General features: G+C 49.5%; 2 protein-coding genes across 7 annotated transcripts in view; one reads left to right on the forward strand and one right to left on the reverse strand.

Moving 5' to 3' along the window:
- Positions 1-651: 651 nt before the first annotated feature.
- ZBTB25 (zinc finger and BTB domain containing 25) lies at positions 652-9,622 on the reverse strand. 6 transcript variants are annotated; one of them, XM_081193427.1, is made up of 3 exons: positions 9,432-9,622; positions 7,341-7,520; positions 652-3,672 (listed from the first exon to the last, which is right to left on the reverse strand). In XM_081193427.1, the coding sequence occupies exons 2-3, from the start codon at positions 7,511-7,513 to the stop codon at positions 2,535-2,537; spliced, it is 1,311 nt and encodes a 436-aa protein (XP_081049553.1). In that variant the 5' UTR covers positions 7,514-7,520; positions 9,432-9,622; the 3' UTR covers positions 652-2,534. The 6 variants fall into 6 exon arrangements, with proteins under 6 accessions (XP_081049553.1, XP_081049554.1, XP_081049551.1 ...); XM_081193428.1 differs by lacking the exon at positions 9,432-9,622 and adding an exon at positions 9,168-9,416; XM_081193425.1 differs by lacking the exon at positions 9,432-9,622 and adding an exon at positions 9,163-9,416.
- Positions 9,623-14,272: 4,650 nt separating this feature from the next.
- Positions 14,273-15,785, forward strand: part of PPP1R36 (protein phosphatase 1 regulatory subunit 36) — a gene marked incomplete at its 5' end in the record, with an annotated part of 81,662 nt that continues 80,149 nt past the window's right edge. The window contains 2 exons of the mRNA XM_081204346.1: positions 14,273-14,282; positions 15,209-15,528. Of these exons, the coding sequence (XP_081060472.1) occupies positions 14,273-14,282; positions 15,209-15,528 (330 nt within the window). The remainder of the gene's footprint in view (positions 14,283-15,208; positions 15,529-15,785) is intronic.

The raw sequence follows: 15,785 nt of genomic DNA on the forward strand, positions 1-15,785 counted from the left end.
CAAAAGAAAAGCTTTTAAGTATTTCCCACCTTCAGTAAAAACACATCTTTCTAAAAAAAAAAATTCTCTTTCCCGCCTCCTCTTCATGCTCTTCTGACATGTGTTTCAAAATTCCCTCATAAATCTGAGTGACTCACCTTGTGTGTCAGAGAACTGTTGCAGAAGAACAGTGGGAGGCGTGGAGCGGGTGTGTATGTGTGGAATAACAAAAGGCCTTTTAGTGGAGTTTACAACTGGCAAGCTCACATTTTAATGTGAGAAAAGAACATTGTTTGCGCATTGCTGCCACCTGCTGGCTGATCAAGTTCTGACACGTAATAAATATGACGAGAAGACAAAAGCTAGAGGTGAGGACTTTTTGCTTGCATTCACATAGAAATCTGGGCCAAATCCAGAACTATGCCTCTTCCTACCACACCTTCTGCTTTGCTACATATGCCAGGCCTTTGGTCCGATACAGCCAAACGCTTTCTAGTGTGGTTTTATGGTGAAAATCTCCTGGAAGCTGCTTTGAGACCAAATAACCTACAATAAGGACCAGGAGCCATCTCCACTGCTCTGGGCAAACCAACCGCATGATCAGAGTTTTTCTACAGGAAAATAGAAAGCACGAGCCGATGGAAGATTCAGAAGATTTTGGTTTTATTGTAAAAATAAAAACAGAGCGAATAACTTAAAGGGGCTTGGAGTCTTTGGGAGCAAACAGTTAGAGAGAATCTACAGGTTGTGCTGTAACAGGGAAGAAATCTATCTTGAGCAACGTTAAATCCAAAGAAATGGGTCAGCAACTAATATGAAATAGTGCGATGAGAAAAAAACTCACACAGGACTATCTAAAGCTAGCAAGGGCAGAGCTTTTTATTGCACCAATCTGCTGGTAAGGTTCCATGCCCCTTTCTGGCTAAACTGGAAAACTTGTAGGGCCGGGATAGAAACAAGGAATCCTAAGAGTTGGAAGGGACCACCAGGGTCATCTAGTCCAGCCCCCCAAATGCTCAGGGTTGTGGGTTCGAGCCCCACATTGGGTAAAAGATTTCTGAATAGCCTCAGTGTTCCTAAGGCATCTGCTTAGAGCTACGTGATTTCCAAGTGTTTCCCAGACTTCCAAAAACTGACAGACTTGCGCCTTTTTCTCCTGAATTGGAGGAACACACCACTTACATGTGAAAAGATTTTTCCAAGCAGTGTTGGAGAACCTCAGGCCTAGAGGGACAAATGCAGGATTCTGCACCTTTCTGAGTGTATAGAAACATGGATTTGGAGTGGGTGGGCTGTAGACTAATTTTAACCCCGATCTTGCTCATCACTTCCTTTGCTGTCTCCAAAAGGTTCCCTAGAGAGACCAATTCTATGTGTTTCCGCAAGAGTCACTGATTTGAGACAAGCCTCGTGGACAGCAACTCGTCCAGAGAGGCGACGAGAGGCTTCCTCTGAGGCTGGGCAGTTTTGTAACCATCTCTGCATCGCAGGTTGAGCTACCCAATCACACCTGGAGAGCAGGTGCCACAAAATCAGCCTCCCGGGTGGAAGCTCTTTGGGAGGGTGTGAGGCCAGAACGGGGAAGCCTGCAGAGATGCAGCAGAAACTCAATCCAGGTGCAGCCCTCAAAAGTGGCTTCAGGGCACAACTACTCCTGGTCACTTTATGTTACTCTTTCTATCCACTGGCGATACCCCTATATAACAAACTACAGAATATTCCATCTGCAAGAATGCTGGGGCTAGCACAAAATGTGTTGTTATGTGAACACATGAAACTGCCTTAGAGGGAATGAGATCTCTGGCCCTGCTAGCTGTTTTCCTCAGTCTCTGAAAGGGATACTTCCTGGGTCTGAAATCTAGTCCAGAGCATGCGGGATCCACTGGAGGGACATTGACAGAGAACCACTGTCAAAGGGGCTCATCACAGAGTGGGGTTCCCCAAACTTGGGCCTCCAGCTGTTTTGGGACTACAATTCCCAACATCCCTGACCTGCTCGCTAGGGATGATGTGAGTTGTAGTCCAAAAACTGCTGGAGACCCAAATTTGGGGAAACCCTGTCACAGAGCCTCTTTGAAGTCCATCTGCAGGCGTGGTTTGCATTCAAACCACTCTTGCAAATGGGCAAAGCGGGGCTTGTTGACGGCAGCAATCAACTCTGACAGTAAGTCTCGCTTGCAAAAGAAAACACTTGTGAGCGCACTATAAGCATGTCTGATTGTTCTTTTGAAGCTGCATTCTTATCTGTACCTACCTCTGACATCTCATAAGATTTCAGGTGTGGGAGTGCACACAATTTAGTTTGCGTTTTGTGGCAATGCACAGCCATGTCACCTGCCCCTTAACACATGGTCTCCCCAGTGCATACGTTACTGGAGCAGTGTGAGAAACAGCCGCGCAACCGAGTCCATGAGACAACCCAGAACAAGGCTTTCAGTCTGCAGATTCCTATTTTGCAAGAAGACGGAAAACACCTTCAGCGACAATGAGAGAGACATTGAAATGAGCGCAGGAATTCACAGGCAAAAAAACACATACAGGAAAAAGGGAAGGAGCTATTCAACCAGTATGGTGTCAATACTCTCTTGGGAGAGGTCAGGATCCGGCGCGTTATGCGAATCCACGTGAGCTTGCGAGAGGGCGGTGCTCTTCACCGGAGTCCAGCTGCTCCCGAGCAGCTGAAATTTAGGGGCTGCCGAGTCTCCCAGCCTCTGGCACCGGCCCAGTTTGAAGTGTTTCCCTTTGTGGGTGTACATGTGTTCAAGCAGCTGGCTCTTGCGAAGGAACTTGTGGCCGCAAACCGCGCAGCTGATCTTCCTCTTCCGCGAGAAGGAAAAGTTGCAGTTCAGTTCCACCGGCTCAGAATCCTTGGAAACGAGAGACAGCTGGCCGATGGGCAGAGGCTCCAAGCTGCCGTGGCCCGGATGCTCCAGGTGGCGCTCGTCCTCTTTGCGGAGGAAGGAGCCCAGCCGGTGGCTTTCCGCGGCCTCGTGGTTTTCGTGCAGGGGCTGCAGCTGGCCAAGGTCACTGCTTTCCAGGATCGAGGCCGGAACCCCAAACGGCAGCGACCCCGAGACGTGCGTGAAGAGGTGCTCGCGCAGATTGCTCCGGGATTCGAAGTGCTCCCCGCAGTACTGGCATAAATGGACCTTGAGGTTCGTCCTAGAGAAGGCCGGGCCGCTGACATCCGGGGACGACGAGGTGTGGCTCTGAGACACCACTTGTTCCGGGTCGCTCTTCTCCTGTTTTATAGTCACGGGAGCATTTGCAAGCTCCTCTGTCGGCTTCACAGCCGGAGGGAGCGAAGGACGAGAAAGCTGCTGGTCCAAAGAGCCGTCGTCGAGCCCAATCGCCAACGAGAGCTGCAGCTGGGGGTGATCGCTCTGGCCGGCGGTTCTGCTCCCGAGGCTCGTCAAACTTTCCTTCGCCTGGAGGCCTCCCTTGACGGATTTGTGCGTGGTGGAGATCTGGATGCCGTACAAGTTCGAAGACTGCACAGACTCTGGCGACAGCATCTGATTCATTTCCACCGCCATGCGGGAAAGGTAGTCGGCGTGCAGGAAATGGATGCCTTCCTCCAGCCGGGTCTGGTTGACGATCTGTTTGGGTCCTTTGCCAGTGTACATTATATGCAGCAAGTAGCTGAATATGTCGGGTTGGATATCTGTTGGCTGGATCTTTATGCAGTCGCTGCTTGAAACAAAAGAGGAACGTTAGGGAAGCGGATTGCAGAGCAGCCGTTAAGAGTGAAGACAAACATAACAACGAAGAATCCAGAAGAACTTTAAAGACCAACATATTCACTGTGACATAAGCTTTTGTAGGTTTTAGTCAACAGCAAGTATGAAGGGCTATCCTAAGTTGGCGTTTTTATATACACATGGGTGCAAAGCAAAATATGTGTGAGCAATTAGGGGAATGAAATTTAAAATGTACAAGCTGTCAATTATACTAAAGCTGAGAATGCACAAACAATAAGTACAGTGACCATTCATGAGGCAGCGCTGTTGATAATGCAAATGTTCAGGCAATCGTAAGCTAATACCAGACTCCTCCTACCCTTGAGGAATAGCCAGAGGTCATAACATTTTGAATAAACCGACAGCATGCAGAATTTTATGGAAGGGGAATTATACTGTGGTTTCTCCTAAGAAGAAGTTATTCTTCATTTATTTATGTTATTCATTTGTTTCTTGGCTTTACAACTAAAAAATAGCCCACAATTGATTGCTTTTAGAACAGTAACAAACTGAATATACTGTAAATTTTGAGAGGTGACATTTTTGGATGCGGTCTAACACATTTCTCTCTTCTTCTTCCCTTTCATATTTGAGGCAATGTCTGTTCCAATTTCTTAATCTGCATTTTACTTCCTTTTCTAATGAATTAAAAATTTAAAAATACGGGTGCACCTTCTGGTCTCTAGGATCAAGTTATTTTCTGAATATCTTCAGCAAACTTAGCGATGGATGCAGACACACATCTGGTTGGCCCCAATGAAAACAGGATGCTGGCCACGGGCCCGATTCAGTAGGTTCTTCATATGAGACACTAACTGGCTTTTTAATCATGCTATTTATGACTGACAACGGCCTTGGGCTAGGCTGCAAAGACTTGGATTTGGATTGGGCAGTGTTTAAAAGGGGGGAAACTCAATTTGTTTTCAAGACAATGGATGAATGTAGAGCTGGATAAGCATAAATGTGGCATACTGAACTAAAACAATTTTTTTAAAAAAGATAAATAACCTGTCCATCTTAAATGTTTCCTTTTATCTGAGCTCCTGACAAATGTAAGGGTCTGCACTTCAGCAGGAAGAACCAGATGCACAAATATAGGATGGGGAAACCGGGTTTACTAGAAGTACCTGGGAAACGGATCTAGAGGTCTTGATGGACCACAAGCTTCACACGAGTCAACAGTGTGATGCAGCAGCAGCAAAAAAAAGCTAAAGTGATTCTAGGCTGCATCAGCAGAACTCTAGGGTCCAGATCAAGGCAGCCCTGTTCAGGGAAGTTTTTAACGTGTGATATTTTAGTGTATTTTTGGGTTCTATGGAAGCCGCCCAGAGTGGCTGGGGAAACCCAGCCAGATGGGCGGGGTACAAATAATAAATCATTATTATTATTTATTATTATTAATAGTACCACTCTATTCTGCCTTGGTCAGACCACATCTGGATTACTGTGTCCAGTTCTGAGGACCAGAATTTAAGGAAGATGTTGACATGCTGGAACATGTACAGAGGAGAGTGACCAAGATCATCAAGCGTCTGGAAACCAAGCCTTATGAGGAATTGGGTATGTTTAGCCTGCTAAATATTAGACTGAGAGGCGATAGGATCACTATCTTCAAATATCTGAAGGGCTGTCACATGGAGAAAGTTTGTTTTCTCCTGCTCCCGAGGGCAGGACCTAAACCAAAGGATTCAAGTTGCAAGGTACATTATACGAAAAGCTAAAAGGCTTGGGGTTTTCGCCACAGGCACTGATAGCCGCAGGTTATGAGAAAGCCAGAGCAACAATTCGCCAACGAATATGGGATGTAGAATTTCAGGGTCATGTGAGTGAGATGAATAAGCACCCAGCAATTGAAGACAATGGGAGAGGTTTTACCCCAGCTATATATCTGTCAAAACTACATATAACTAAATATAGAAGGTTGTTCACCCTCGGTAGATTCAACCTGCTGACTTATCGCAGGGCAGAGATGTGGGTAAACCGTATGCAGAGCAAGTTTGCCCCTGCGGCTTGACAGAGGTGGAAACCGTCTCCCATGTCTTGCTTCGATGCCATTTTTATGAGGATATACATTCGGTCTTTATTACCGTATTTTTCGCCCTATAGGACGCACTTTTCCCCCTCCAAAAATGAAGGGGAAATGTGTGTGCGTCCTATGGGGCGAATGCAGGCTTTCGCTGAAGCCTGGAGAGCGAGAGGGGTCGGTGCGCACCGACTCCTCTTGCTCTCCAGGCTTCAGGAAGCTATCCCCCCAGCCCGGCAAGCTCCCAGAGCAATGCCAAAGCTGCGTGCACCTTCGCCATCGCTCTGGCTCCCGTTCTGGGGGCTGGGGTCGGGGGAAGCTTGGGCTTCCCCCGCCCCAGCCCCGTGCCTGTGGGGGGGGAATAAAAATTGTTTCCTTTATCCCCCCCCCAAAAAAATCTAGGTGCGTCCTATGGGCCGGTGCGTCCTATAGGGCGAAAAATACGGTGCCCCCATTATACAGAAAATTCCAAGTGGGTTTGAATCTCAATGCTTAAAATCCCTGTTAGAGGACAAGAATCCAGAGATCACACTAAGGGTGGCCAAATTTTGTGTGGCTGCCATAAAACCCGGAGAACAAGCTGTGCTATTACAAAGACTAAGACCTCAGATAAGGGATGCGGGTGGCGCTGTGGGTTCAACCACAGAGCCTAGGAGTTGCCGATCAGAAGGCCGGCAGATTGAATCCCCGTGATGGGGTGAGCTCCCATCACTCTGTCCCAGCTCCTGCCAACCTAGCAGTTCGAAAGCACATCAAAGTGCAAGCAGATAAATAGGTACCACTCTGGCGGGAAGGTAAATGGCATTTCCATGTGCTGCTCTGGTTCGCCAGAGGCGGCTTAGTCATGCTGGCCACATGACCCGGAAACTGTACGCCGGCTCCCTTGGCCAATAAAGCGAGATGAGCGCCGCAACCCCAGAGTCGGCCACAACTGGACCTAATGGTCAGAGGTCCCCTTTACCTTTAAGACCTCAGATGTGAACTCTAGATAATATTTTAGAGATTAAGACCTAAACCACATTTCTAATTGCTGCCATATTCATACTGTTTATTGTTATAATTGATTGTTAATCCAAACTTAATTCTATTGTGTTTTATGCTTGTTTAATATGGTATGTAAAACTGGTCTGGGACCGTATTAAATTTCCATCTATCTATCATGTTACAAGGAAGGAGACTGTGATTAAACATCAGGAAGAACTTTAAGAGCTATCTGGCAGTGGAACAGGCTTCCACAAGAGATGGCGGACTCTCCCTTCCTTGGAAGTTTTTAAGCAGAGGTTGGATGGCTGCCTGTCATGTATGATCTAGTTGAGATTGGACGTGGTGACCCTTAGGGTCCCTTCCAACTCTACAATTCTGATTCTGCCATTTTATCCTTCTCCTACTAGGGCTGGAGAGGCAGGTATAATATTTAAATCAGCTTCTTCGCTTCTTCCCTTTGCAATTCCCATGAACCACAACATTCCAGGTAGCAAAATGCTGCGAAGCCTTTTGTGTGTGAGGGAGATATTCTGGAAGTTCTGAGAGCCTCCCCTTCCCAGAAAACAAGTTTGTGATTGCATCCGTCATGCCCCAAAAGACACGCACTGCCTTACCTTGTCTGGTGGATGAATATCATCTTAAAATAGTTTGAGAAGGCAGCCAGGACAGCTCGGTGAGCTTTGAAGTAGACGTCTCCTATGGCCACAGTGCAGTCACAGAGAAAGCCAAATTCCCGCTGCATGTTCAGCTGCTGCAGGAGGATCAGGCTGTGGCTGGCAGTCTCCATAGTGTTTCTGCAGGACAAAACAAGAGCTCTTATGGGTGTTGAGGCTTCAGGCTTGCGAGATCTTAACTCTGTGTTGTTGTTTTTACTAAAATCCCAAGATCTACCAGCTGCAGTCAGGTGCAAAAGAACTGTATAGTTGGAAGGGACCACAAGCGTCAATTACGCCATCCCCCCTGCAATGCAGGAATGTTTTGCCCTAGATGGGACTTGAACCCACAACCTTGAGATTAAGGGTCTCATGCTCCGCTGACTGAGCTATCCTAGGCCAGGCAGTTAAAATTAAAGAGCAAGGTGCCTCTGAGCATGTTCTGAGCCTAGGAATTCGCTTCCAGTTCAAGAACTGAACTAAGATTGCAGTCCTTTCACACAAACTCTCTTCATTTCACCTGTCTAATTTAGGTGGAATAGTTGTTGCTATTGCAAGACAACTGAGGATCAGAAGCCCTTGCAGGTTTACTGCAAAACAGACATCTATCTGCAGATTTCCATCTACCTTCTGCCCACCCTGCCTGAGAAGGCATGCTCATTTCAGGGTAGCAGGAACTACAACTCCCATCAGTCCTGACCACTGAGCAAGCGCGGTCCGGAATACTTGCTATTTCTGCCTTCGTGTTGTTGTTTTTAATGCTAATAAGATTCAAACCACCAAAACCACAAAACACACTCAAACTTAAAAGAACAATATCTAAAATACGAGGCTTCAAAATGCCCAAGACATTAAACCAGCCTTTGCCAAACTTGTGCCTTCCAGATGTTTTGGACTACAACTCCCATCAGGCCCAGGCTGGCCAAAGGCTGAATTAGGCAGTTTCAACGGAGTTGGCTACAACCCTTAAAAGTGCTCGTCCCCTCTTCTCCAGTGAAAGCAGAGGGATAACAGGCGCACCAGAAGAATTGAGGACAGCATCCTGTTCTCACAGTGGCCAAACAAAGAGCAGGACCAGAGGACAAGAGCCCACTCTCCACTCGTGGGGTTCCCTGCAACTTGTTTTCAGGGCTGCTGAAATGCCTTACCGAAGGTGCAATCTTAAGAAAAGCAGAATCGCCCGGCTGCAACCTGCTAGCAACGGGGCACAACCTCGCACTCTCAGCGGCGAAGCATCCGCTTTGCAGCGCAGAAGATCCCGAGTTCAAGCAGGCTGGGAAACGGTACCCCTCGCGCCCCAGAGACCCTGGGAGCCGCTGCCAGCCAGTGCAGTCAAGACTGCGCTAGATGGACCTGCAAGGCAACCCCAAATACCTGCGCGCTTCTGGCTCGGGGTGCCGCTGGCCTGCGCGTCTCCGGCCCGACCGGGGGAGGGGGGGGGACCTTGGTCGCCGCGCATGCCCACAGCAAACCAAGGAAATGCAAACGTGCCACGCGCGCGCGCGCACACACACACACACACAGAAAGGCAGCGGGGCAGCGGGGTCGGTTTGCTTGCTTGCAAATAGCTCGCCGGCTCCTGTTGCAGACGCGGCGCGCGGCTGCAAAAGGCGAGGTGCGCAAGGAAGCTATCCCACCCCCGGCATCTATTCCTGGGTTCCCCCCACCCCTTCGACCGACCGTCCCCTCCTCCGGTGGAAGAGGGGCTGCTCCCCATTGCACAGCGCTCCCCGACGCCACCCCGCACCCACATCTCCGTCCCGTCGGCTCCTGGCCCCCTTACCCCACCAGGCAGCGGGCCTCTCGGCGCGTGGAAGCGGCGGCTGCGCAGCGACGGCAGGGAACAAGGGCGCGCCGGAGACGCGCACGCGTGCTCTCACGTTGCTTTTTTTGCGCCTCGGGGCCGAGGAAGGGAGAGCAGAGGGAGGGGAAAGGGGAGGAGAGGAGAGGAGAGGAAAGGAAAGAGAAGGGGGCTGGGAAAGGGGGCTGTGGCGCAAGGAGGCAGCTGCAAAGCCTCTGGACTGCCTGTCTCCCTCGCGCGCGAGAGCGCACCTTGGAGTCACTTCGACAGGGGGGTTTCCGTTTCATTTAATGCATTCCCTGCCTCTCGGCGACGGCTCTCGGGAAGGTTGGAAAGCCGGCCTGCTCCCATGTGGCAGTAAAAAAAGACACAACAGGGCAATGCTGTTGTATCCCCGGGACAGCTCAGTCAACAGAGCACGGAGACGCTTGATCTCAGGGTCGTGGGTTGGACTAGTCGACCCTTGGGGTCCCTTCCAACTCTCCTCTTCTATGGTTTCAGGCTCCAAGATCTGCAGCTGGTGGGATGAGAGGCCCCTGCATTTGGTCTCTGGTATGAGCGCACATCTGGGAGCTGCACTGAGGTTCTGTGTAAGGTGAACAGCCTGCCAGTCATTTGAAGCGCCTGGCAAGCTTTATTTTGAAACTGTTGGACACAGTTTATGGGGCGCTTCTGTTGTTTTTCCAGTTTGTATCTTTAACCTGGAGAGCAAAAAACACTCTGTTGTTGTTGTTGTTTAGTCGTGTCCGACTCTTTGTGACCCCACGGACCAGAGCACGCCAGGCACTCCTGTCTTCCACTGACTCCTGCAGTTTAGTCAAACTCTGATGCTGGTAGCTTTGAGAACACTGTCCAACCATCTTGTCCTCTGTGGTCCCCTTCTCCTTGTGCCCTCCATCTTTCCCAACATCAGGGTCTTTTCCAGGGAGTCTTCTCTTCTCATGAGGTGGCCAACGTCTTGGAGCCTCAGCTTCAGGATCTGTCCTTCCAGTGAGCACTCCGGGCTGATTTCCTTCAGAATGGAGAGGTTTGATCTTCTTGCAGTCCATGGGACTCTCAAGAGTCTCCTCCAACACCATAATTCAAATGCATAAATTTGGCGATCAGCCTTCTTGATGGTCCAGCTCTCACTTCCATACATCACTACTGGGAAAACCATAGCTTTAACTATACAGAGCTTTGTTGGCAAGGTGGTGTCTCTGCTTTTTAGCTGTGATCCATGAAGGGAAAAAACGCTCTATTGGCTTCCAAATCAGTGGAGGAAAGCCTGATGCAGGATAAACAAATAACAGCCTGCAGCGGGCAGGGAAAGCCTATGGCAATGCATAATTGTGGGAAAGGGGAATAAGAAGCCATAATCCTTGGAATGAAAATATGTAGCTCTTGCTTGATGTGGCAGCAATTGTCCTTGTGTCCTCCTGGCAACCTCCTAGATTGGTTTGGGTTTTTAAAGAACTCCTCAACTCGGGCTTATATTATACCCTGAAACATGAACTGGGCCTTCAGCAGAGCATCTGCAAACCTTGGTGTCTCCAGATATTCAGGACAATTAAATAAACCACATTTCTTCGTGCTCTTTATCTTCGGTTTGACCACGCAGAAAAATGTCTTGCAAAGTCTCTCTCTCTTTTTTTTTACGTTGTAGCTTCACTGAGTTTACACTTAAATGACTTAAGAAGAGGTGAAGTTGCATAGGATGGAGCTGTTACAGTTTAGAAATCTAATTATTCTACGCTGAAGAGAAGGACCCTTTTCCCTGCTTACACTTCTGCTGCAAGTATCTTAAGTAACGGTGAATTGTATAAATTCATTTGCAAGAGAATGTGGTTGGTCCCAGCCAGCTTAGACAGACATGTAGCAATTTCACATGTTTAGGGAAATTCTGTAAGAAGGGGTGGAGACGTCAAATTCTGATAAAGGGCATGTGGAGGAATGGCAGAGTCCAGAGAAGGCTTTATTGCTTGCTTTTAACAACTAGAAACTAGGCCCAAATCCATCCAGATTGGGGGGGGGGGGAGGAATGGGGCCGTGTTAAGCAACTAGTGCAGAGAAGTAAGGTTGGTTTGGTGCTGGGGTAGGAAAATTTTAAAACACACGCAAACCAAGCCACAAAGTGTCATGCACTTTTAGACTCCACCTGCATTGCAGGAAACATCTGGAGGGGAGGTGGGTTAAGGTATCCTTTTTTACTAGCTAAGTTCCAAAAGTGTTTGAGATGGTGTGGTATGCAGTCCTGGTGCTTTGCATGTGGGCTTGTGGGGGATGAAACTCTCCATTATCAGGCTTTGCAGGGATCAAAAGAGCTAAAAATGTGACCTTGATGCTGCAGAGATCCAATTGGTATCCTCCAGTTAATTGGGCATGAGTTATTGTTATTATTATTAATTATTTGTATACCAGCCTATACCCGCAGGTCTCAGGGTGGTTCACAAGATAAAATCACAAAATAAAAACATAAAGTACAGAATAAAAACAATCCAATAATCTCCCCTCCCACAACACATTTTAAAAAGGCATTGGGTGTCAATCAGCCAAAGGCCTGGTTTAAAGAGAAACAGTTTTGCCTGGCACCTAAAGGTGTATAAGCAAGGCACCAGGTGAGCCTCTTTGGAGAGAGCATGCCACAAACGGGGAGCCACTGCAGAAAAGGTCTGTTCTCATGTTGCCACCCCCTGGACCTCTTGTGGAGGAAGCCCATGAAGAAGGCTATCAGAAGGTGATCTCAGGGTCCAGGTAGGTTCATATGGAGAGAGGCGGTCCTTATAGTAGACAAGTGTTGGATGAACACAGGAGAAATGTACCGTAGGTTGTAAAGGTTGTTCTCTGAGGTTAAGGGGCAGTGGGGAGGACCTCCATGAATAATATTAATTAACATACTGCTTAATTGCCACTGTGGCTTTTATATAAGTATGAAACCGATTACAAAAATATACATAAGCACACTGAGCTTCTTGGGAGGGTGAGATAAAAAATATGTAACAAAACACTTTGCTTGGGTGGGCCCCAGATTCCCCGTTTCCCCACACCTAGGAGCACTTGGAAATTGCTGAAGGTGTCGGCAGACAACTTCCTATTTTGTCTGCTCGTTGTAGCAACTGTCATGCACTGAGACAGATGCTGCAGCTTTCCTACACGCGTAGAAGAGACTCAGAAGCAGGCATTGAGTCTTAGAGTTGGAAGGGACCCTGAGGGTCATCATAAGTCCTGAAATGCAGGAATATGCAGCTGTCCCGTACGGGGATCAAACCTGCAACCTCAGCGTTCTCAGCACCACGCTCTAACCAGCAGAGCTATCGTACACACAAGGTGGTGGTCTGCAGCCAGCAACATTTCTTCGATCAACCCATAAAAAGGCCGGAGCTACTGTTTTGATAGATTATAACAGGGGTAGGCAATCTAAGGTCCGGGAGCCGGATCAGGCCCAATTGCCTTCTCAGTCCGGCCAGGGAATCAGTGTGTTTTTACATGAGTAGCATGTGTCCTTTTATTTAAAATGCATCTCTGGGTTATTTGTGGGGCCTGCCTGGTGTTTTTACATGAGTAGAATGTGTGCTTTTATTTAAAATGCATCTCTGGGTTATTTGTGGGGCATAGGAATTCGTTCATATTTCCCCCCCAAAAATATAGTCCGGCCCACCACATGGTCTGAGGGACGGTGGACTGGCCCATGGCTAAAAAAGGTTGCTGACCCCTGGAGTATAACAAGAGGAAGCTCAGAAGTTGGATGTGCAAAAGGGAACTGCAATAATAAAGATTAAAATGTTATCACGCGAAGTGCTGTTGGTCAGGGTTTCAGACAGACAGTTCCCCTCCACAACATTTCCCTTTCCACAACCGTCAGCCAGCATTCCAAGATGAGCGCTCAGGTTTTGGTGGTCTCGGTCCCCCCCCCCAAAAAAAAATATTTCATGTACTTCTGGAAACCTTGGGTTCCCCCACCACACACATCTGGTGACACCTCCCCTTGTGGGTGGTGCTATTTTGGCTCCAAAGGGCTGCACATTCGGAGCATGACTTTGCTATTCGAATACGTCGTGCACAAAAATATCCATCTGAAAGCAGCATTGCTCTTCCTGGAAGGTCTGCAGGCATCATATTTCTCTCCTTGCACATTTTTACACCATTTTTTTTAATTAGTACATTTCCACATACCCCACCCACCCACCTTTCTTCCATTGTGGAACCCAAGGGAGCAGGCACACACTCAGGGGTCCCGGGTACAAAACCCTGGCATCTCCAGGGAGCCCTGGGAATGTTCCCTTGCCCGAAACCCTGGAGTGGTGCTACCAGTCACTTGGGCCACTGGTCTGACTTGGGATAAGGCAGCTTCCTACATTCCTAAGGCACAGAGAATAAGTCAGCATCAAGAGTTTTAGGGACGCGGGTGGCGCTGTGGGTTAAACCACAGAGCCTAGGACTTGCCGATCAGAAGGTCGGTGGTTTGAATCCCCGCGACGGGGTGAGCTCCCGTTGCTCGGTCCCTGCTCCTGCCCACCTAGCAGTTCAAAAGCATGTCAAAGTGCAAGTTGATAAATGGGTAACACTCCGGCGGGAAGGTAAACGGCGTTTCCGTGCGCTGCTCTGGTTCGCCAGAAGCGGCTTAGTCATGCTGGCCACATGACCCGGAAGCTGTACGCCGGCTCCCTCGGCCAATAAAGCGAGATGATGAGCGCCACAACCCCAGAGTCGGCCAGGACTGGACCTAATGGTCAGGGGTCCCTTTACCTTTACTAAGAGTTCACCATCTGTCGCTTCCACAATCTCTCACAATCCCCATAATAATATTATTTATGCATTTTCAAATTAAATTTATATACCAGTCTTCATCCAAAGAGCACCGGGTGTATGTGTGTTATGGTATACTGTTATACCGTCCGCCCAACTCCCATCCTCCCCCGTCAGGATGGCCAGGAATCAAGGATGATAGGAGTTGTAGTCCAGAAGCATCTCATTACACTAGACATCCTGTCTGAGGCACAAAAGCCAGGCAAAGGCAACCCAGAGATTACTTGTCAGGCTCTAAGCAGGCATTGGTGGTAGGGAGAAGTGGCTGGAGTGAGCGGCACTGCCTCTAAAATCCAAACAAGCCAAAATGGGCCAAAGTAAGTTGGTAATTCTTGTTACCTACACCCCACCCACAAAAAGCTCCCCAGTCAATTCAACCCCAGCTAGGGGCAGTGGAAAACCTACATTTGGGGGGGGGGGCTGAAGCTTGAACGGTTATGGGAGCCCTTTTGCAAGCAGCAACAAGGTATGGGTAACCACTGTTATCTTCTTTAAAGGGGTCTTTCCACAACAGATAACCACTTTCAAAAAAATAATTGCTACGTTTCAGATTTTGATTAAAATTGCTGTACAGTGGTACCTTGGGTTAAGTATTTAATTTGTTCCGGAGGTCTGTTCTTAACCTGAAACTGTTCTTAACCTGAAGCACCACTTTAGCTAATGGGGTCTCCTGCTGCTGCCGTGCCGCCGGAGCACGATTTCTGTTCTCATCCTGAAGCAAAGTTCTTAACCTGAAGTACTATTTCTGGGTTAGTGGAGTCTGTAACCTGAAGCGTATGTATCCTGAGGTACCACTGTACTAGATTATCTCACCCTTCAAGGTCAGTGATGCAAATTAAGAATTCCTATGCCTTACTGTTTTCGAGTTATGGGGAGGGGATAAAAATTAAGGAGCTGCATCATAGAATGATGAAATTGAGTCTACTAGAGCACCCCCCCTTTGGTGTGGACCAAAAATGGCTTCTGGGCCCCTCCAGGATTAGGAGCCCTGAAGTTTAAGGTGCATCATTCCTGCACCGCAGAGGGTTGGATTAAATAACCTTTGGGGTTCCTTCCAGCTCTACAATTCTACAATTCTAATAGCAGATCCACCCTGGCTGGGGGGCGGGGTGCCTTTGAAGGCCTGTCCCCCACCCCTTGCCCAGCCTGACATTGACACGCTGGTCTGGGGCACTCCGGCGGAGGACCCCCACCCCACCAAAGCCGGGGAATGAATGGGGCCGTGCAGGATAACGCGGAGAAGGAAGATGCGCCGGGAGGGGGGGCGACCGCTGCGCCCTGGCCGCACCCGCCGCCGCCAGCAGGGCCCGGCGCCGCTCGCTGGCCGCCAGCCGGGGGGAGGGGTCCGGCGGCTCCTTGCGGTCGCGGCGGAGCCGGAGCTGCTTCTGCTGCACCAGAGCAGGGGCGGCAGCAAGGGAAGCAGCAGCAGCAGCAGGCGCGGCCGGGGGCGGAAGTCCTTTGTTGCTGCAGCCGGAGGAGGCGGCCGCGGCGCCGGGAGAGCAGCTGGCCGCCCCTGCCTCGTCCTCCCGGATCACGCGCCCCGCATGCCTGCATCGGCCTCGGGTAAGTGGGGCGCGGGGCGCAACCACGGCGCCAAGACGCTGGCTTCCCCGGGTAGAGCTTGCGCAGGCCGCGGGAGGAGAGAGAGCCTCCCTGGGTGGCGCAGCGCCGGAGCGAAGGAGAGAGGCGCGCTGCAGCCGGGCCGAGGCCTCGGGCCTGGGGGAAGCCGAGCGCAGCGCGATCGCGGAAGGGCAGCGCCCGATCGCAGGCGGAGAAGCGTGCGCCCGCGGTTGGAGAGGCTGGTTCCGGCATCGTCTCTC

This window comes from Podarcis bocagei, assembly GCF_964188305.1.
Source record: "Podarcis bocagei genome assembly, chromosome: 1".
Taxonomy (NCBI): Eukaryota; Metazoa; Chordata; class Lepidosauria; order Squamata; family Lacertidae; genus Podarcis; species Podarcis bocagei.